Below are 22,630 nucleotides of genomic sequence, written 5' to 3' on the forward strand. Positions count from 1 at the left end.
CGACTGGTAGGTTTTCCGTGCCACTCCGCTCGGACCGCCGGCTTCTTGCTACTGGGCTGTCTCCCTCCGGAACTGTTTCCCCCCCCTCCCGTCTATGTCGACCCCTTAGTTCCTTAGTTGACCCGAGTATAAGCCGAGGGGGGCATTTTTCAGCCCCAAAAATGGGCTGAAAACCTCGGCTTATACTCGAGTATATACGTACCTGGCTCAACAGTACTTACAGAGAGGGATCTAGATGTCCTAGTGGACCACCACTTAAGTATGAACCAACAGTGTGCTGCAACTCTCAAAAAAGATAATACAGTCCTAGGTTGCATGAAAAGAGGGATAGTTTCAAGATCACTTGAAGTGATAGTAACACTTTATACCATAGTGGTAAGGCCACACTTAGAATACTACATCCAGCTCTGGTCACCATCATAGAAAAAAGATGTTGAGATCCTGGAAAATGTACAAAAAAGAGCAATGATGATAAAAGGTCTGGAGGAAAATTGTATGATGAACAGTTGAGGGAGCTAGGTATGTCTAGCCCAGGGGTAGGCAACCTTGGCTCTTTTATGACTCGTGGACTTCCAACTCCCAGAATTCCTGAGCCAGCATGGCTGGCTCAGGAATTCTGGAAGTTGAAGTCCACGAGTCATAAAAGAGCCAAGGTTGCCTACCCCTGGGCTAGCCTATTGAAGAGGAGGAATGGGGGGCCATGATAACTGTCCTCCAGTATTTGAGGCACTGTCACGAAGAGGGGATTGACTTATCCTGGGACACCAAAGGGCAGGACAAGAAGTAATGAATTGAAGCTTGTCAAAGAGATCCAGCCTAGATGTAAGGAGATATTTTCTGACAGAGCAATTAAATAATCTTGCTTCCTGCGTTGTGGGTGCTCAATCACTGGAAGTTTTTGGGAATAGACTAGACAACCATTTGTCCGGAATTATATAAGGTTCTTGCCTTGAGCAGGAAGTTGGACTAGAAAGACCTCCAAAGTCCCTTCCAGCCCTATGATTCTGATTCATGATGGGTTGCAATATTAAGACAATTATGTACCTCTGAGGCTGACATTAAAATTCCCCTAGGTAGAGGTATATCTAAAGATGGTGTTGCTGAGAAACTCTGCTAACATACTTAGTGATCAAAGGGAAATTGCTTTTGGTTTCCTCTTCAAAGTTAGAGAAAAAGAGCTAAACAAATTCAACAGGATATGTAAATACTGTATCATGTTTAGATGTTTAACTTTGGAGAAGGAAGTCTTGTGATTACTAACACTCCATTTGAAATCATGGATCTCTATTGCAGCATGTAATACTATATTTTTTTAAAATTGACATTTCTTTATTCAAACAGCACTGACCAAATACAACTTATACTAGGGATAAAGCTACAGTCAAGGGTGCCTGATCATAGCTTCCAGACATTTGGGAAAATATTTGCAATTTGAAATTGTTGGCCTAGTAAAATAGATGGTTTATTGGTATAATTTAATAAATATTGGTGCTGAAAATATTACATGATTATTCTACTTGAACATTATTGAACAGAACAGTATTAGCATTGCATAAAGCTTCAGTTGTGTTTTTCAATATAGAAAGGTTCAGCAGCTCTAGACAAAATAATTTTGCTATAATCCATATGCAAGATAATTAACAGGAAAAATAATTGGTTGATAAAAATATATTGAGTGATCGTCTGATTCTAAATGAATGGGTTTGCAAGAACCAATATACACTTTAATATTGCAGCTTAATCAACTTAGTATCTTTCCTGTTCATTGAAAATTTGGCTGAACAATATATAAAGTAAGAGTTGATTTATTTTGGCATATATATATTGCCGTATGTATGTGTGTGTGTGTGTGTGTGTGTATATATATATACACACATACATATACATACATACATACATACACACACACACATACACACACAGCATATACATATATATATATATATACACACACATATAAAAGTTTAAAAATTTACTGAGCCGAGCTTTCGTCAGAACCCGTCTGACATCCTCAGGGCGTTAAAACAGCAGTCTGGGAGAAACCCTTATAAAGTGTGTGTGTCACGGGAGTAGGCACCTTGCCTCTAGCACGGCAGGAGCAGCTGGGTCCGATGACGCGTAGCAGAAGCCGGATGCAAGCAATTGACACACACACTTTATAAGGGTTTCTCCCAGACTGCTGTTTTAACGCCCTGAGGATGTCAGATGGGTTCTGACGAAAGCTCGGCTCAGTAAATTTTTAAACTTTTATACTTTACTTCTCTTGGTGCTCGGCTTTATTTGTTTACTATGATTCCCAAGAGTCGGATTTTTAGCGTAATTAATTCTCACACACACATATACATACATATATATATATATCTTTTTATAGTGAGCAGAAGACTACAGAGCACTTGACTAGGACACTTCGTGGAGTGATGCGTGTTGGTCTTGTAGCAAAAGGCCTCTTGCTGAAGGGAGACTTGGATCTTGAGCTGGTTCTGTTATGTAAAGAGAAACCCACTATTGGTCTTTTGGAAAAAGTAGCCGACAATCTCAGCACACAGCTTGCTGTGAGTATAAAAATAGGTTAATGTGTAGTATCCTAATATTTATATAATGTTTATTTATAATATATACTATTTATTTATTTATAATATGTATATAATGAACTGTTGGTTCTATGTTACTCGACTAACTTTGGAATTTGGTATTCCATCAAGCTTGCAGTGTTCCTGGTGTTCATAATCTAGAACAGTGTTTCTCAACCTTGACAATTTTAAGGCATGTGGACTTCAACTCCCAGAATTCCACAGCCAGCATTGCTGGCTGTGGAATTCTGGGAGTTGAAGTCCACATGCCTTAAAATTGTCAAGGTTGAGAAACACTGATCTAGAACCTCTTTGTTGTGATATTCATACAGCTGTTTAGAATACTCCTAGTAGTGTCTGTAATATCTTCATAATTAAAACTTTCTAGGTGTTTATTTACCACCTGCTTTTTAAATATACTGTTTAAGAAATTGTCCGCTTGTGTTCTCTCTCCTACAGATTTGATTCCATCATATACTAAACAAATGCAAAATATTTGAATGTTTAAATCAGATCATTCAAGTTACTCAGACCAATTGGGGACTTCAGTGTCTGTATAAATAACTCTGCTAACATTATTTTAGAACAATACTTACTGCACAATAATTTTAGATTGCTTTGGAAATATTCTTTCACGGTTCTCAAGAACGGTTGATTTACTACTGTGAATATAAATATAATGTAAATCAGCAGTACCGTAATAACAGTTTTTCCAAGTACCTCCTCTTCAGTATTCATTCCACATCTGGAAGATATTTAAAAAATAGGAGAAAAGCTTTTAGTCAGCTTTTCAATGTTGGCCTGTCCTCAGAACCAACAGGTTTCTTCCCCCCCTCCCCCCCCCAGGGGGAAGAGACTTTTCTTACTAAGATACTAAAGTCACAAAGAGTATACTACCGTACTTTAAAGATTTGGCTGCTGGTATAGAAGGTGAACATCCCTGAGGTACAATTGATTTAAAATCACTATTGATTGTATTAATTATTCTGAAAGGACTGTTTTTGCCCCTGAACTCTAAAGTGAATATTTGGAAGAGACAAAAAGCTAAGAATATAAAGTATTTTCTTGTGTTTCAGGCTATTACTGAAGACAAATATGAAATTATTCAATCTGTCAGTGATGCTGCAATTACAATTAAGAATACAAAAGAACCTCCACTGACACTTACTATTCACTTGACATCTCCTGTTGTCAGAGAAGAAATGGAAAAAATGTTAGCTGGAGGTATGGAAGACTGAAAATTGCTAGCAGCCCCAGAATGAGTTTTCAGACTGACTTTGCTAATTATTATGGTGTACAGTTTCTTGATTAGGCAGAGCAATTTCATGCAAGTCAATTTTGTATCACAATGTTATACAGTTTCTTGATTATGGGTCATCTGACACAGATTTCTAGAATTTGAGTGATATTTCCAAATGAAATGCTTTTTTAAACATTTAGGCCGTTTGGTCTGGCCTAAGCTTTTTTACAAGTGTGTTACTTCACTTGTGCATAATACTGTTTCTTTATTGAATGTGAATGTTGATTATACATGTGCAAACCAAAATCTCTTAACATATTGACATTTTAGTTTTTAAAACTTCTGCATGTTTGTGAAATTCAGTGTATTACATAAAGCAGTTTGTGTTGCAGCAAAAATGATTATCTTTCTATGTTTTTCTCCTTAATTTTGGCATATTCAATTGAATTTTAAAATACAATGCAGAGTTTTGGATAAAGTTACTGTATTTTTTGTTTTATTTAGATGGGGCCTAATTCACATGTCTGTATAATTATAACTATACAATTGCAACTGAGTTACAGAAAGCAGTTCACATTTAGTATTTGATACTACAATATGTCTACCATATTATTTGCTTGCTATTCCCATGCATGACTTTCACACAATTTAATTGCTGGATCAGATGAGGTGGAATTCATATTGACATTTTGATGTGAATTTTAACAGTGAACTTTTCAATAGCCAGAAGAACCGTGCATACAATAAGCTAAAACATTGAAATCTTTGAATTTGCTTTATTTAAAACCCAGGCTTTTCCCCTTTTTTCAGTTTTGCTGCAGCACAGACCTATTATTTGTTCCTTAATTGTTTTATGGTTTGATATCTGACACATCTACCAAGCCTTCTAGTTTGTCGATTTTAGGGACGCTGGACCTTTGACCAACAGGACGCACTCTGTCATGGGCTGGGGCCAGGGCAGTCAAGCCTTGTGGGCGGAGGGGGTTCCTTGTAGAAAAGTCCTTAGTTATGTACTACTACTAGATTTAGAGTGGGAATCTAATTTTAACCTTCCATTTTGTTGGTTATTCTAGTTCTATAGCCTGGTTACAATAGTCTAAAAGCTATCCTTCTCTGTAAGGTTTCTTTCCCTGTATAAAAATGAGTTAATGCCTCACATTGTTCTCCTTACTTAGTTGTCACTTCATAAGGATGAAAAAAAATACCTATTGAGGCTATACTTTCAGGTACAGGGCTTTAGATCAGAGTTCTGGGAGCCTCAGCTGCCCTTTAGAAAACTGCCTCATCCCCTCTCCACCCGACAGAACCCCCTTGGTCAAACTGTACCTTGTCTTCTTATTCCACCCACGAATAGAAACGCTATCAGTCAACGACTCACCGGACGTTCTGGACAGGCAGAAATGCCTTGCTGCCTTGGCGTCACTCCGACACGCCAAGTGGTTTCAGGTTTGCATTTTGTTCTTATATTTGTCTTTAAGTAGAAAACTTGTAAGTTATAATTGCCTAACTTTGTTAAAATGTTTTAAAGTGATTGTAGATGTGCAGAACTTAGCATCTGTTAAATGTACAGTTGCTAAAGAAGCACTTGATGAATTTAATTTTACAGAGAAATGGCATAGTTCCTAGTTGCTGCTTTGTGCTAAGAGTAAGTTTTCATACACAGTAATAAAAATTTATAGAAATAAAAAGCCATGGAAATGTATACATAGTTTACCCTTGACAAAGTAGCACTACAAAAATGTATATTTTGTCTCAGATTGATTTTCACGTTCATTACTGACCCCTTCCTGCTTATTAATTTGTTTTAGGCCAGGGCAAATGGCTTGAAATCATGTGTCATAGTCATCAGAGTGCTGAGAGATCTCTGTACCCGTGTTCCTACTTGGGCTCCACTTAGAGGATGGGTAATCTAATAAATTAAATTTCCATTACTGTTTACAAATGTGTAATGATAAAAATGTTCTGTGCATAATGGCAGACCGTTCTAATTTTTTTAAATGACAAAAGAACACCTGTAAAGTTAGGCAATCTTAAAATGTCCCCATTTTTTCAGAGATCTTTAGTGGGACATTGACTGAATGTGGTCTCTGTCAAGAAGTTCTTATGCAGTGCAAAATTCTGTAGATGATGGAAGTTGGGAATGTTTTTCTAGATTTTATCTTCAATGTTCAGAAATACATTGCTTAACTTAACCAGTCTCAAATATTGAACCTGTCCATTAAGGTTCTAGTAAGTGACTGAGTTCTAAACCTGAAGTCCTATTTTTTTAGAAGTGAACAGTCAATAATAAACTATAGTAGAATGTTTTTGATTTCTTAATAAAAGTGTTGAATGTCTGTTATATTACTCTGCTTCTATCTAATGCTGTACATAATGAGGGTGAATGCTGTTAGACATTTTCCCTTTTCCATTTACATACACATTGCTTACCTACAGGCAAGCTGGTCTGTTGCTGCCAAATATATTCACAAATAATAAATCCTAATCTTGTTTGCAACAAAATGAGTTTGATTTGAAGATCATGGGCTCATGGTTCACCACAATGCTGACCGTCAAATTGTTTTTGCTATTTTCTTTAAGTTATAAAGAGATTGAATAAAACGTACATACCCAGATGTGATGGGCAAAGCGGTCCAAATGTTAATAGTAAATTCTGCAACAGTTTGCAGTTCTCAGATTCTACTTGACAAATCTCTCAACTTTTATTCTGGTAACATTTAGGCTTTTATAAAAGTAACTTTGCCATTATGGGAAGACTAAATTATTTTGGATACTTATGAATAGAATTTAAACAATGTTAGATATTGCATTCACACTTTCCTATCTGAATATTATGTCAAAGAACTTATTTGGAAGTAGAAATATTATTGACATACATTTTGCATATCTGACATCTTGTTTCTTTCCTAATCTATAATCAGCAAACATCTTAAGGGTGCTTAAATAGCAATGCTAATTTAAGAGAAGATCCTGATAGAATTATTCTATTTCTATCTGCAATCAGATGTGTTTCTGTACTTCTAAGTATAAAAATAAAAACAAAACATTGCCATAGAAAAGCAGCACCATTTAGCCTCAGCCTCCCAAGCCTTTTGGAAATGTGGGATTATAGGAGGTTTCTCCCTAGCTATTCTTAACTCTTAACTGATGTTTGGATCAGACAGTTCTGTAGGTGTCTGCATGATAAGCCATATTCACATGATAAGCCATATTCACATGACAAGCCAGCACCTTAAATTGCATCTAGAGTCTAATCAGTACAAGTGCAGGGCCTGTAAAATTATGTTAAATGTCCTCTGAGGTGACCACTAGCAAACACATTTTTTAAGTCCCTGCAGTTTTCTTGGAAAGGTTTTTCAGAAGTGGTTTGCCATTGCCTCCTTCCTAGAGTTGAGAAAAAATAACTGGACCAAGGCCAACTTTGTTCCTAAGGTGGGACTAGAAGTCCCCCAGTTTCTACTCTGATGCTTTAACCACCACATTAAACTGGCTCTAGAAAGCACATAGACCACAACATTTTTGAGCTGTTGCTGTTTCCAAGTAGACATTAAGGGCAGCCCTTAAAGAATAATAGTCAAGGCAATGGTGATGATGGCATGAGTTACTATAGCCAAGTCCCCTTGCCAAAGGTACAGCCACAGTTATGTCAGCTGAAGTTAGGCATAGGCCCCTCAGTTTCCATGGATTGATGAAGCAAGAGCTGTCAGTCCAGAAGAACCCCTGAATAACAAATCTTAACTTTCTTCCTTTCTTTTTTATTTTTTTTTAATATACATTTTATTGGTTTTTTTAATTTTAACATCAAAGTGCTCAGGAAAACACCGTGGTGAAAGGGTAATCAATCATAACAAAACAAGTCATATATATATATAACTAAAATTAATACCATAAAAATAAAAATTCCCCCCTCTATTTCCTCACATGATATAACAAATTTAGTTTAATCTATTTCTTCTTAAAATTCAATCAATCCACAGAATCATCCCTACTATTACATCTACATAAATCACTCCTGATTTAAGCTCCACTAATTTCAATTAAAATATTTCAATTAATCTTAAACAAACATTAATAAAATTTTGGGTATCCCTTCTACAACACACATTATATTCCAAGAGTAACATTCTAATATTTTCATATATATTCCATCTCTTAATTTAATACATCATTAATTAATACCTTTTCTTCTCTTGTCATAGATCTCTCTAATTCTTCTGCTATTACAAAATAGTTTTCTATATAAACAGAGTAAAAAACAAAAAAAGAATCATTTCGATCTGTTAAGTAAAATTTAACTCTCAACCAAATTAACTATCGTATCTAAAACAAACATTATTACACCAATTATTATCTTACTGCTTTCATTTACTCACTTAGATTGTCCAATCAGTCCAAATTTCTAAAGCCTTTTTGACCCAATAATTAAAATTTTAAATCACACTTTTAAATCTAACTGGCTTTTTTTCTATACCAAGCTGGTTTTCGTAATGTCGCTTCTATGTCATCAAATCTCAGTATTTGAATACTAATGTTTATCAACAAATTGATCTGATCAAAATTCTCTTCCACTTCTTCCAGTATCGTATACGCAATATAGTCCATTTTATTCCATATTATAATTTCAGCTTGCTTATCCAGGTTGTCATAACTTTCAATTGATTGCGTCTGGCTGTCAATTCCTGTTAATTTTGGCAATGGGAGAACTTCACTTATAGTCATTTTTTGATCTTCAAAGTTCTCCATTTGTACATAGACTTGTGAAATATCCTCCTCTGTAGGTAGTTAGTTGATTTATAGAGTAGTTATTTAAAGTCTCAATTTGGGATTTTGGGTCCAGAATTTTTCTAAAGTTCAATTGATCAGTGAGTTCTACCATCTCAAATTGTGTACACTGTTGCATATAAGCTTCTTCTTGGCCTATAGATTGATCTTTTAAAATTTGAGGCTCAGCTTGTGGCCCTGCAAAACAACCTTTAGTCTCTCTCCATAACTTCATCTCCTCTGTCATTTCCAATACCTTTTCCAATATCAGCCCATAGTCAAGCTGTGGGCAAAGGTCCTCCATTTCCACAGCAAAAAAGTCTTTTAAAGTTTTTGTGGAAACTATATTTATTAAGAGTCCATATACATCTGCCTCCACAATTTTCAAATCACAAACACAACCCACAGCTGTTTCCAAGCCTTTATCTTTTCTTCTTATTAATTCCTGAAGTAGTGTTCTCCAAGCACTATTTTCGCCACAAGATGTCCTCAGTAAGCTATAGAAAGCTTTTTCTTTGCAGTTAAAAGCCTTTATCTATTAAGAATGACAACGAGAGAAACAGAAAAGAGCAACTTTGTTCAGTATAGTGAGTAAAATAATGCTCTAAATTAGGAATCTTTCCATGGATGCCCAATATCCAAAAGGTTCAAAATAAGTGCTATTCAATTTTGTTTAAAGTATTATTATTATTATTATTATTATTATTATTATTATTATTATTATTATTATTATTATTATTTTCCCCCAAACAGACAGAAGCTGCTTTCTTAAAACAGGGAAGTCATCCAAAAAGCAAGCTCTTTGCAGGAAAAATAGTTCAAAATGGAGAGAGGGAGGAAAGGTCTCACCCAGATTCACCACGGTGGTTCTTTATGCTTAGATGATTTTCTGACTTCAGCTAGCACAGCGAAGTGATCAGCCATTTTACTGACCGATCTTCTCCATCGGCCCTACGGAATTAGCTCGGACTGTAGGGGGAGCCGCCGCTCCACCGCAGCCAAGCAAAAGCCTCCTAGACAGGGCGATTTAAGACCCGCATAAGAGTCTACAGGTAGAGAGAAAGCAGCCAACAAAGAGCGACGAGCTCTTTGTATGGCTGAAAGTGCCGTGATCCGGAAGCGGAAGTCAACTTCCTTTCTAATCCTTTCTAATTTAAGCCTGATTGTGGAAAATCTGAAACTTTTTTGACTTAATGTGAAATAAAAAATGAATATATTAATTCAATATAATTTTTTTGTTCTAAATGGCACTTGTTCTTATCCCAGACTTTCAAAATTAGCAGAGAAGAAAATAGCATTTAGTACTGACAACTTGGTCATTATGTAGAATAATTGCTAAATAATATCGCACTTGTGCTTATAAACTTAAGCTTTCCTTTGCTTTACAGACCTTAATATGAAATAAATAAATAAATGCAAGGACAGATTGCAAAGTTTTTCATAACTGTTGTAATTTCAAACCATAGCTAAACAAGACAACTGCTGAATGAGGACTGCCTGTATATTTTGTAACTGCCTATCATGGATAACAGAAAGCTATGGTCAGAAAGATCTGTATTTGTATTATAGATTTTGACAATTGTTCTATTTTCATTGTTTTGGAAATTTCTTTTCAGCCTCTAGAGCTGCTTTGTGAGAAATCAATTGGAACAGCCAATCGGCCCATGGGAGCTGGTGAGGCACTGAGAAGAGTTCTTGAATGCCTTGCATCTGGAATAGTTATGCCAGGTTAGATGGTCCTTGGCTGTTGAGAATTTCAATGGATATTTGTTCTCTTAACTAGTACAAGTTAGATTTCATCTATTTCATTTAAGAGTCTATATTTAGGATATAATGATATATTGAGTAGATGTTCTTTGGACCCATTATTCCGATTCCATTTTGGAGCATTTTTATACTTTAGCAAGTTTGCCACATTATTGGGATTAATGGTCTGCAATTTAGAGTAGATCAGATTATCATCCATTGACTCAACTTCAGTTGGGCTACTTATATTATTGAGTGTTAGGTGATATTAAGGGAATATTCAAGTTTACATAGAGATCCTAGGATAATTCTCTGCATATCTTCCTTGTTTCCTGCCTTCAGATGGTTCTGGTATTTATGATCCTTGTGAAAAAGAAGCCACTGATGCTATTGGGCATCTAGACAGACAACAAAGGGAAGATATCACACAGAGTGCTCAGGTATAGTTTTGATTACAGATGTTACAAAACCGCAATGAGTTCTTAATGGTAGCTAGTAACCTCCATGAGGCTGTCTTTTATTAGAAAAGGGTCCCATTTCACTAATATAGGAGGCTTTTATTGATTGCCAGAAATAAGGTATCAGGTTTTTAACACTTTTCTAGAGTACTTAACTATGATTTTTTTAGAAGATGTTTATGTGAAATACTGGGACTGGGTGTTGTTTTAATAGATGTTGGGAGCAGAGTGACTTTTCAATAACATCCATTATATCTTTCTAGCATGCTCTAAGGCTTGCTGCTTTTGGACAGCTTCACAAAGTCTTGGGAATGGATCCACTGCCATCAAAGATGCCCAAGAAACCAAAAAATGAAAATCCAGTTGACTATACTGGTAAGTTTTGAAACTTGTGAACTTTATTTCTCAGATTTATTGGCCAGTGTATTGAAATTTTGAATTCTTTATCTTACCAGTCCAGATCCCGCCTAGCACAACATATGCCATCACTCCTTTAAAACGTCCCATGGAAGAAGATGGAGAAGAGAAATCTCCAAGCAAAAAGAAAAAGAAGATTCAGAAAAAAGGTATTGAGTTGACAAGAGGTAGGTTTGCTTAGTTTTTAGGTGTTCACTAAGATAGTTATTTTGGTTACAGTGTTATATGTAACTAGATGAATAGGAGAAATGACGGGCGTTATGCTTTTGCTTGCTAACAATAAAGACTGCATTTAGCAGTTGGCAGTATTAATGCATAGGCTCTCATATGAAGATGTTGTTATCTAAAAATAATTTCTTTTCTTCAGAGGAAAAGTCAGATCCTCCACAAGCTATGAATGCTCTTATGAAGCTGAATCAGCTAAAACCTGGACTTCAATATAAGCTAGTATCTCAGACAGGTCCAGTTCATGCTCCTATATTTACTATGTCTGTGGAAGTTGATGGCATCACTTATGAAGCTTCAGGACCTTCCAAAAAAACAGCCAAGTTGCATGTAGCAGTAAAGGTAAAGAGTAATTGTAATAAGTGCCTTTGCTTTTAAAGATAGCTTAATTTATTCTCAGAAAATGAATTGGTGTCTACTTACTTATTTGATTCTTAGCCAGCTTTATTTTTGGCAATTCAAGGATGCACACATACTTTATATTTCTCATGTTCCCCTGTTTTTTTTGGATTGGTCTATATCACCCAGCCAACTTTTATATCTAAGGGAGGACTAGTAGTCTCCTAGTTGTAGCCCAGCACCTTAGCCACTAGACCATCCTGGCTCTCGAGTTTCATAAATTAAAAATGTGTTTTGTATGTGTCTCTGTGTAGCCAGTATATGTTTGTGTTTATTATGATTTGGCATTAGCTGAATTAACAAACTGTGTTTCCAGCTTGGGTCTTGCCTATTGGTGGGGGGCAGTTTTGTAAAAGGAGCCTATTTAGAATCCCTATAACATTTGCTATTAAATTGAATTAATTTTATTGGAAGTGATTATAGGTAGTACTCAACTTACAACAGTTCATTTAGTGACTGTTTGAAGGTACAATGTCACTGAAAACAGTGGTTTATGACTATTTTTCACAGTACCATTGCAACATCCCCTAGGTCACGTGATCCAAATTCAGATGCTTGGCAATTGACTCATATTTATGATGGTTGCAGTGTCAGGGGTCATGTAATCACCTTTTGCGACCTGACAAGCAAGGTCAATGAGGAAGCCAGATTCACTTAACAACTGTGACAATAAAAGTTGTAAAATGGGGTAAAATTCACTTAACAACTGTCTCAGCAACAGAACTTTTGGGCTCAATTGTTGTAAGTCAAGGACCATAAATGATTTAATTCAGTGGTCGCCAACCTTTCTGGCTCTGTGGATCAGCAGTGGGGGGAAAGGGTCTGCTCCTCACACAAATGGAACTTTCACAAGCATGCACTTATTCTCATGCAAGTGGAACTGCACATGTGCGCTCGCCAGTCATTTCCGCAACCTAGTTCCGAATGGGCTCCTGTCCTGTACTGGGGTTGAGGACCCCTGATTTAATTTACTTTCAGTAAAATTTAAATGTAAATTAAATCAGACTTTTTTATTTGCTCCCTTCAACATCTGGATTTGCCTCTTAAAGTCAAATGCTGAACAGCCAACAGATGAAAAATGGATTATTTCTATTTGAGTGTGGGCTGTTCCTTTCAAGATAGGTAATAGGATTGTTTAAAGTTGATAAGCAATACAATAAGTATTAGAACAATTATAGCTAATTTCTTGTTTTTAGGTTCTGCAAGACATGGGATTGCCTACAGGTGTGGAAGGTAGAGAGAGAGGTGATGAATCAGCAGAGGAAACTGATCAGAAACCAGTTGCAGTTGCTGTTCCTCCTGTAGTAGAAATTATTTGTACTCCTAGTGCTGCTTCTCCTTCAGAGCAAACAGAGGTGAACATGGCTTACCATGCTCTTAGGTGCTTCATGTCTAAGTGTTATGTTTCTACTTCATTTTAGAAACTTTAACATTATTATCTTTTTCTGTGCTTTGCTTCACTCCACTTAGCTCTCCTATCACTAACATTTCTGAGGGTGTTCCCCATTGAATCATATTTTCTAGAAAACACCTTTGTATGTAGTGTTCTATGGTCTGTTTAAGGAAATAATTCCTAAACTATATGTTATTACTGTCTCTCTTATGATATTCTCCAACTACATGCAAATCTTAGGGACCTGTGCCTATATTAGCTTCTGTCCAGAGAATGTTGCCATGCATTGAGGATGTTTCTAACAAACTGGCTAAATAATAGGCCTGTGCTGGCTTATTTAGATATTTTATTAATTTAGAACCAGAATAATATAAGTATTTGGCTTAGTGTGCATTTACCTTTCTTTAATGTGTAAGTTATAATTTTGAAATATTAGAGGAAATACTAGTGCTTTTTAACATTTAATCAGACATATTTTCATTGTGATTTTTTTACTTAGAATGTGAAACAGCAGGGACCAATATTGACCAAGCATGGAAAAAATCCAGTTATGGAACTCAATGAGAAACGACGTGGCTTAAAATATGAGCTGATTTCAGAAACTGGTGGCAGTCATGACAAACGGTTTGTGATGGAGGTGAGATGACTTGGTCCACAAAACTGTGTTCATGATTGCTGTTATAGTTAGTTAAAGTTGCAGCTCTGTTCCTGAAATCATTTCTCATTTCGAAGGTTGAGGTTGATGGCCAGAAGTTCCAAGGAGCTGGTTCAAATAAAAAGGTGGCAAAAGCTTATGCTGCACTGGCTGCATTAGAAAAGCTTTTTCCAGATGCTCCCCTTCCAATGGAGCAGAAGAAAAAAAGAGCCCCTATGCCAGCACGAGGTGGACCCAAATTTCCTGTAAAGGTAGGCATATATGCACTACAGCTTATGATTATATCAGAAATAACCCATGCATTTCTTTAAAAACTGAGCCTTAAAGTTTGATAGATATTTTAAAGCCCGTTTGAATATGCAGTTTTCACATGCTGTAAGTGGCCAGAGCCAGGAATTAACACTTCTTATATTTTTCTAATTTCAACAGCATAATCCAGGCTATGGTATGGGAGGTCCTATGCATGCTGAAGTACCTCCTCCTCCAAGCATGCGGGGCCGTGGCAGAGGAGGAAATATCCGGGGCCGGGGCCGGGGCAGAGGTGGATTTGGTGGTGCCAGTCACGGAGGTTATATGAATGCTGGTGAGTTGCATTACTTTTATTTACCACTATGACATTTAGAAACAATATGTTGCCTTATGTAACTTAATTAACCTTTGAAATGTTATATCTTATGTTTGAGCTTATTCTAGTCATAAAATTTGGAATTTGGCTAGTCTATTTGGGGTGGGTGAAATGTTGCTGGGTTTGGAAATACTGGCTATACTGGGTTCTCTAGAATCCACTTTGTGTGTGTCAAAATACTTAGATATTGTGCAAGCATAAAAACTCAATTCTATATCATTCATTTCACATACTTCTAATTGTATAATGTTTTTGGAATTTCTCTTAGGGGCTGGATATGGAAGTTATGGCTATGGTGGCAACTCTGCAACAGCAGGCTATAGTAAGTGTTTAATGGGGAAAAGTAGACAACACTCTGGGATAACAAACTCAGTACTATTTTGCATAATGAAATGAGCAAATATTTTTTAAACTTGATTTTAAATTTCTCTGCTTTAAGCCAAGTGAAGCAATACACCATTCTTGTAAAACAGTTCTCCCTAAAATACACAATTTTGTTTTGAAAGGCCTTTGATGGGGAGGGGGGATGACGGGAGCAGAGAAATAAAAAATAATTTTTAAAAATGTGGCACATTTTGCCATCTTCAAAAATTCTAATTTTTTTTCCTCTGCTCTGTCTCCCCCTTTTGTAGGTGACTTTTTCACAGACTGCTACGGCTATCATGATTTTGGGTCTTCCTAGATCATCTAAAAGTATTGCACATAAAACAACTTTTTACTCCAATTTTCTCGAACTCCAAAACCAATGTGTTCGTGCTGTGTCCCTGTGCTTCACTGGGTTTCTCAACAGTGGCTTTTCACCGCAGCTTTCTGAAACTTAGCCTACAAACAGTGGCAGTTTTAATTGTGACTTGCCTTTGATCATATGGATGTACACTATTGGGGAGCAAAGGTTCAAGGAATGTCTTTGTGCATTATGCACAATAAGAGCCAACTCTGTTCTGCTTACAAGCAAAAGGCCTTTGTTTGCTTTTTATGGAAAGCATTTTATTTTTACAGAACTTGCAAAAATATGCTACCATTTTGTCTTAAATTTTCAAGAGATTTTGTACAAATTTTAGTCCCAAAAAGTGGGTAAATGCTTGTAATAAGGCGAAATTCCTTTTAATTATTCTGAAACTAACAACCTAAATTTTGAGCATGCATATTCTTAATGTGAAAATAATATGTGCTGATTTTAATCTCTACGTCCATTGGTTTCTTGTATTAATATAAAATGCAGGACCTATAGTCTGAGTTACACTTGTTGGGTTGTATTATCTTTAACATTTCAATGGTTTGGTTAACTGCAGTGGGCTTGTTGCAGTTCTTACAGGATGTGGCTCTTTTTTCTTGTTCTCCAGTACATGTTCCCAGAAGATGAATGTAGTATCACAAGACATGAAAACTACTGAACATTGAAAGGCACAGGGAATAAACTAGTTATTAAGATTTTTAATAAATGGATTGTTTAGTTCTCTTTGCTTTAGTAGCCATATTAAATGTGATTAGTCTGATTGCTGCCTTAGGAACAATGTTAAACCTACTAATTTAGTAATTAATGAAATAAGTGCAAGTACAGTGGAGATATGAATTTGGATAAAGGCTCTAAATATAAAAATGACATTTGATATCAATTTAAAAGAAAAACTAAGTAAAATTCATTATTAAATACTGTTGTTCTGGAAGAAACAGTTCTGAATGTGTTTTAGGAATAATTTGGATTAAGAAGTAAAATTACTCCAAGTAACAGGTTTACGTTTCTTTGTACATGACCTCTTACTGAACCACAGCTGTGAGTTCATTTATAACTTTACACTTTTTAAGCACGTAGCTTTATGTTTTATAAAACATAACTGGTAACTTGTATGCTAATTATGTGTCAGAGCTGATGTAGTGTCTTGTGTTCCTTTAAGAAAAAAAATCTCTGGTTGTACATGACTTGAGACATAAATTTCAATTTGAATTCAAAGTGGAGAGCCAAACACTTTAAAGTGAATAGCAATATGCATTAAATGATTTTGTCCCCATGGACAAAATGAGCATGTAGTGCTCAGAAGTGCATATTTTTATTTTTTCGGGTTTTGACCAGAGCAAAATTGAGAGGGATCTTATGGGAAAGGCTGGAACATTCAGTCCTTGTGTTCTAAGCCCACTTGCCAATCTTTCTGTTCATTCCTTCCCATCATTTCTCCTTGTGTATTACTTCCCATTAGTGGCTTTGCCTTTACTCTGCTCTCTTCCCACACCAAGAATGCATATGTTTCTGCCTGTGCTATGCAGGGAACATTTTGTGCAGAGTATATGCTGTGCACATTGTTGTAAGTACTCTGATTTTGTTTGAGCTGTTACCATCTCTATTTTACATTCTGTCACCAACTGAAATATACAACTATTTAATATAACTTCGGAATAATTTTTAATTCTAATTTGGGAAATTGCTATTTACAAGGGACTCCACATTTGTGCAAAACACTATATTAGATTATTTTGAATGACACGCAGCTCAACATGGTGGGATTAATTAATATAAAGTATAATGATAAACTTCATGCCAGAACTATATACTATATTCAGTCTTTACAATTGTTAACAAGAATTAGAAATTTTAATTTGGCAGGTAGGTATTTTTGTTTTTTATTCTGCAGACAGCCTACTTAATGTTAATTAATTGAGAAGGGATCACTTCAGAACAATTTCACTCACACTATCTTCATGAATATGATATATTGAACATGAGTATTGCCTTTATAGTGGTTGACCCTGCTTTCTTGTCTTTAGGCCAGTTTTACAGTAATGGTGGCCATTCGGGCAATACAGGCGGAGGAGGTAGTTCCTCTGGCTATGGTTCCTATTATCAAGGTGGTGACTACAGTTCTCCTGCTCCTCCTAAGCATGCTGGGAAAAAACAACCACATGGTGGACAGCAGAAGCCTTCTTATGGCTCAGGGTATCAGTCCCATCAAGGCCAACAGCAACAATCATATAACCAAAACCAGTATGGCAATTATGGTCCTCCACAAGGCAAGCAGAAGGGCTATAACCAAGGCAACTATGCTTCTTACTCAAATTCCTATAACTCTCCTGGTGGCAGTGCCGGAGGATCAGAGTACAACTATGAAAGTAAATTCAGTGAGTTTCTTGTGGATGGTGGGGTGGAAGTTGAGAAAGATTCAAATAGATGTCGCATAAGCTTACTTCTGATTTATGCCAAATAAATATGCTTAAAGCCATAATGTAAAGACAGAGAAAAGATGGGAATAGTTCAAAAAGTAATTAGTGGCTTAAGCACTGCTATTTATGAGTGATACTTAAAATATGAGCTGATTTCACTTAACATGGTTAAGTAAATCTGGCTTCCCCATTGACTTTGCTTGGCAGAAGGTTGCAAAAGGTGATCATATGACCCGGGGAACTTACTGTCATAAATATGAGCCAGTTGTCAATGTTTGAATTTTGATCACATGACCATGCGGTTGCTGCAACAGCTATAAATGAAAAATGGTCATAAGTCACTTTGAAATGCTGTTGTAACTTTGATCGGTCACTAAACAAACTTGTAAGTCGAGGACTACCCGTAATTGTTGGAAGTTGTCTACTATTGCAATGATCAGATAAAGAGCAGTTTAAACTTGTGAAATAGCAGATACTAAGCTGAAAACTAGATGATTTAGAATAATATTTTGAAAGTTTAGTTTAATCAACTTGACAAACTGAAATGTGGCAATGTGGTAACCTTCCTCAGCCTGGTTCACCCTTGAATCACAAAATTGTTGGAATAAACATCAACAAAATCTAGATAAGCACCATTTGGAGAAAGGGAAAAGATGGCCATTGTCAAACTTGAACAAAATGGAGGTAGTTCTTGAGTTATGACAGACACCCCCCCCCCAAGGTACTTATGACCCAGATTTGAAGTTCCAATGAAGATCCTCCCATGCAGTCACATGGTCATGTTTTATGGCTGTTATTTATGTTTGTTTTTTTGCTGGAAACCAGTGTTCACTTCCAGTTTCCGCAAAAAAACCTTGCCCACTGAAGACAATAGGTTCATTTAATGCCTGCCATGTTTGTTTTATGACTACTGCATTTGCTTAACAACCACTACAAAAATGTGAAATTAGTCAATCAGTTTGGTGCCTCAACATACAACCATCATGACATGACGGAAATTCTGGGCCCCATGTTAGCCATACATCGAGATATACCTGTAAGAAAAGTATTCATGCATTGCAGTTTCTGGCAGAGTAGTTTCTTTGCTGCAGCTACTATGTTTTAGGACTGCGTAGAGAGAAGTGAGCATTTTATATATAGAAAGTAGAGACAGCCAATAATTAATCCTGGATATGTTCAAAGTAATTTGTATAGGTGACTTAATATGCATTCTTTGATTGTAGATTATGGTGGTGGACGTGGAGGTGGTGGTACAAACAGCTATGGTTCAGGAGGTGCCTCCTACAATACCAGTGGCTATGGAGGAGGAGCTGGGGCAGGAGGGTCATCTTACCAAGGTAAGCAAGGTCAGTATAGAGTTAGACATGCAAACTTAAAACACTTGTGTGTTAATGAGACAAAATTTTCCCACAGATGTTGCATTGGCTGAATGGCCAACTGTTATCTGTGGATAGTATCAATACTCTTTGCATCCCTAACTCTAAGATGAATGTAGTAAACTAAAGGGAAAGTTGTTTTTTTTTAGCTCTAGGCATTAGAAAAGAAGGAGCACTTAGTCAAGGAGCAATATTAGTTATTGAACTGACAAAGTAAAATATTCTTAAGTGGTCTGAAGTACAGCTTACATGTTGTAATGTATATGCCTGTTATGTTTAGTTTGGTGTTCTAAATATTTTTATGCATAATAATTGAAAATGTATAACCAAAGTAGCAATTACAGTGGTATATTAAAGCAACTTCTAATTTTCCTAGGTGGATATTCTCAGTCAAATTACAATTCTCCAGCTTCAAATCAGAACTACAGTGGACCTCCCAATTCCTACCAACCTCCGCAAGCTGGATATGGTAGAAATGACCACAGCATGAACTATCAGTATAGATAAACGAGTTTGTTCTTGATGGGTCTGTATCTTTGTTATCTCTTAAATTTGCATAACCTTTGAAAATTAAGTTTTATTGCATCACAGTAAACATGTAAACCCTGTTTTCCATGTTGCAGTGCTCTTTGTGATATCAGTCACTAATGGTTGAGTACATTGTGATTCCATAATTAGCTGTATTTTGGACATTTAATGCTGTATTTAATGGTTTGTTAGTTTGCCATTTCAGTTTTTTTGTCTAAATAGAATTTGAGTTCAACATCCCTCTTTTGTTTAAATTAAATTCAGGTATTAACACACAGGATTGCTTTAAATAGATAAGGGATGTCTTCTGCTTTTGTGAAGTGAGTTTAAACAAGCTTTCTGTATTTTAATGCTTTAGTGTTTTTCAGTTTTATAAGTGATTTATTTTTAAATTTGTGGGAAAGAGTGGGTTTGTATGTCTGGGTTTTTCAGACAGCTCCTGGATTATGCTGAATGTAGACAAATAAACATAAAATCTTCATGTGTGTGTCTAGAATGTTATTCCGCCCCCAAACTATTTTTAAACAGTAAAAGAATAATACCAATAATATTTTTTAATTTTAAAGAAATGTTAGCCTGATATATTTTATTATTTTTATTTATTTTATTAAAATACTCTTCACTTGCCCTAACTATTATGCCAATAATACTCATGTGCATTTGATTTTTTTTCTTTTTGGCCTGTTGTGGAGTTTAAAGTTTTTATTAACTTTTGACATCATCTTAAATCTAATTTCTTTAAAAGATTAGTAATAAATGAGGCAATGTGTGATTAAGGGATTCCTTGATTGTGCATGTTGTGTTTCTGCTGTGGTGGCTTCCTGGATTCTGTATTATGTGCAATATATATTGTGGCTTAAAAGGATACCAACAAGGGCAATTATATTAAGTTGTGTACCCCCAAATTTAGCATGTAAACCTGTTGGTATTACTGCTTAGAAATTTGAAAGCAAGCATCTTTAAAGTTTGTGACATTTCTCATAAAACTATAGAAATGGTGAGTATATCAAACTGACAAAATACCGTGTTTTCCCAAAAATAAGACCTATCCCGAAAATAATCCCTAGCTTGATTTTTATGTTTGTGCCTAATATAAACCCTACCCCCCCCCCCCCAAAAAAAATAAACCCTAGTTAAGGTCCCGTCCCACTATCTGGTTGCATGAAATGTGGCGTTCTATGAGAAAAAAAGCCCTGGATAAGCCTGTTGATAAATGCATCATCAGAAAATTTAAAGCAATTATTTTGAAAAATTTGAAGGAAAATACATTTTTTTGAAAAGATCAGTGATTTAAATCTTTGTTATCAGGTAAAAAATGGTTCTGAAGTATAAAGAAACTACAATTCAAAAGTGCTTAAGTAGTACTTTTAAAAGTTATTTAGATCCCTAAAAGTTACATTTTTAAAAAAATTTAAAAAGTGAGTATGAATGATTAGTTTTAAGATATAAGTATTGTAGCTCTTGAATTCTGGATTTAAATTTTACTGATCCATAGTCAAACCACTAGACAAAACATCTATATTGGTTAAGATACATAAAATGCACAAAGCTGTAAACTGGAGAAAACTTAATCATTGTATTTTACAACTTGGAAAAAATTGGATACTTAGAATTGGAGGCTATAAAACAAAAACTCAACCTGACTCTTTCCATTATCTCCTTTCCCCACTCCCCAGTTCCTCAGCCTATCCTATGGATATTTCTGCTTTCAGCACTACTTTGGTGGTTCTCTGGTATTCTATACTCTGAGCTACTAGGTCAGTGTCTTCCTTGCTTCCATAAAAAGTTTGGATTGTTAATTTATTGTAACAAAACCCATTGTGTGTGTTTCTTATGAATTAATTGCATTCTTCCAGTGTTGTGTATCAATTATGAATGTCATTCCAACAAGTTCCAGTGATCCATATGTAGCGCCACCCCCGTAGGGACCGCTTAAGTCCGTGCCTTCCCGACCTCCCCTCCAAGTGGCCACCAGCCCAAGGAGGTCTCTCACATTGGTGCCTCTACCATTTGTACTGACACCATTGGGGAGGGCCCAGCTGCTGTTTAGGAATTTTGGCAGTGAGAGGCACAGCATCTGGTTCAATAGTCTGTACTTGAGTCCCCAAAGACTGTTGCTGGAGCCCTGTCGCTCTGACTTCAGAGGGTTCTATGATATGGGGGTCCCTTGCTAAGGACGATGCTCCCATTACCCCTATCACCGATGGGGACTTTACAGAAGCCTACTCCCAAGAGTTGGCACCCGAACCTGTCCTCGGTCACCCCTTTGATTGGAGCTAGCTGATATTACCAGGCACCCAGTTGGCTCCCTCACTGGGGCCCTCGATGGTTTCCCGACTGAACTGAATTCCCTGATCTTCTATACAGTTTTGTACAAGGATGCCTATAATGTCCTACACTCTCACAGTTGTAACAAATCACCGACCTTGCTGAATTGTCGGCCGAGGTAGAAAGGCCCATCCCCCCACTGGCTATCCCAGCCTGACCTCCATTCGGAGGCAGACAACCCATTGCCATCCACGAGATCATCATCCTCTCCACCCTTCCTCACTCGTGCCTGGGGGCCATCCCGATGATAAATCAGCTGTGACCTCTTTGGCCTCCTCTACCACCTCCGTCGCCCTAACTCTCCTTATGAGCTCATGATACCCGCAGATGCTCAATTCCAGACTGGATCCGGAGCTAAAGCACCCCAGGCTTGCTCCATTTCAGTTGGATCCAGCTCCCCCCCCCTTTCCACAACCTGATATAATAATTTGTTCAATCATCTTATATACTCAGACAGCCTTTCACCTCTTGATACATATGCTCAAAGCAAAACAATAAGCCGGAAACTTTCGGCAGACCCAAATTCGTCACACAATAGGGAGAGGTAGTTGCGCACAGAAAAATGCCCTTGGCTCAACGTTAAACTTCTGATAGCTTCTGCAGCAGGGCCCTTTAAGCTTTCTCTGACTCTCTGCTTTATTGCGCATCTGGTATATCCCACTCTTCGACTGCTTGTACTGCCTGCTCCATCCAGGTTTCATATCCCCCCCCCCCCGTATTGGTTGCATCCCTGAGAAAATACGTAGTTTCTTATAC

At 36.6% G+C, this 22,630-nt stretch overlaps 1 protein-coding gene across 2 annotated transcripts in view; it reads left to right on the forward strand.

Moving 5' to 3' along the window:
• Positions 1-20,042, forward strand: part of ILF3 (interleukin enhancer binding factor 3) — a 30,486-nt gene extending 10,444 nt beyond the window's left edge. The window contains exons 4-20 of one of the 2 annotated variants that reach the window (XM_029286483.1): positions 2,372-2,552; positions 3,647-3,794; positions 5,165-5,256; positions 5,619-5,714; positions 10,188-10,299; positions 10,660-10,757; positions 11,039-11,150; positions 11,231-11,359; positions 11,560-11,759; positions 13,013-13,171; positions 13,709-13,846; positions 13,942-14,115; positions 14,294-14,447; positions 14,758-14,811; positions 17,250-17,600; positions 18,866-18,988; positions 19,395-20,042. In XM_029286483.1, coding sequence (XP_029142316.1) covers positions 2,372-2,552; positions 3,647-3,794; positions 5,165-5,256; positions 5,619-5,714; positions 10,188-10,299; positions 10,660-10,757; positions 11,039-11,150; positions 11,231-11,359; positions 11,560-11,759; positions 13,013-13,171; positions 13,709-13,846; positions 13,942-14,115; positions 14,294-14,447; positions 14,758-14,811; positions 17,250-17,600; positions 18,866-18,988; positions 19,395-19,525 — 2,452 coding nt within the window. In that variant the 3' untranslated portion in view covers positions 19,526-20,042. Of the gene's footprint in view, positions 1-2,371; positions 2,553-3,646; positions 3,795-5,164; positions 5,257-5,618; positions 5,715-10,187; positions 10,300-10,659; positions 10,758-11,038; positions 11,151-11,230; positions 11,360-11,559; positions 11,760-13,012; positions 13,172-13,708; positions 13,847-13,941; positions 14,116-14,293; positions 14,448-14,757; positions 14,812-15,121; positions 16,163-17,249; positions 17,601-18,865; positions 18,989-19,394 lie in introns of those variants that run through there. The other variant, XM_015827507.1, reaches the window with a different exon arrangement.
• The last annotated feature ends 2,588 nt before the right edge of the window (positions 20,043-22,630 follow it).

This window comes from Protobothrops mucrosquamatus, unplaced genomic scaffold (genome assembly GCF_001527695.2).
Source record: "Protobothrops mucrosquamatus isolate PMUCROS unplaced genomic scaffold, P.Mucros_1.0 scaffold_215, whole genome shotgun sequence".
Lineage (NCBI taxonomy): Eukaryota > Metazoa > Chordata > Lepidosauria > Squamata > Viperidae > Protobothrops > Protobothrops mucrosquamatus.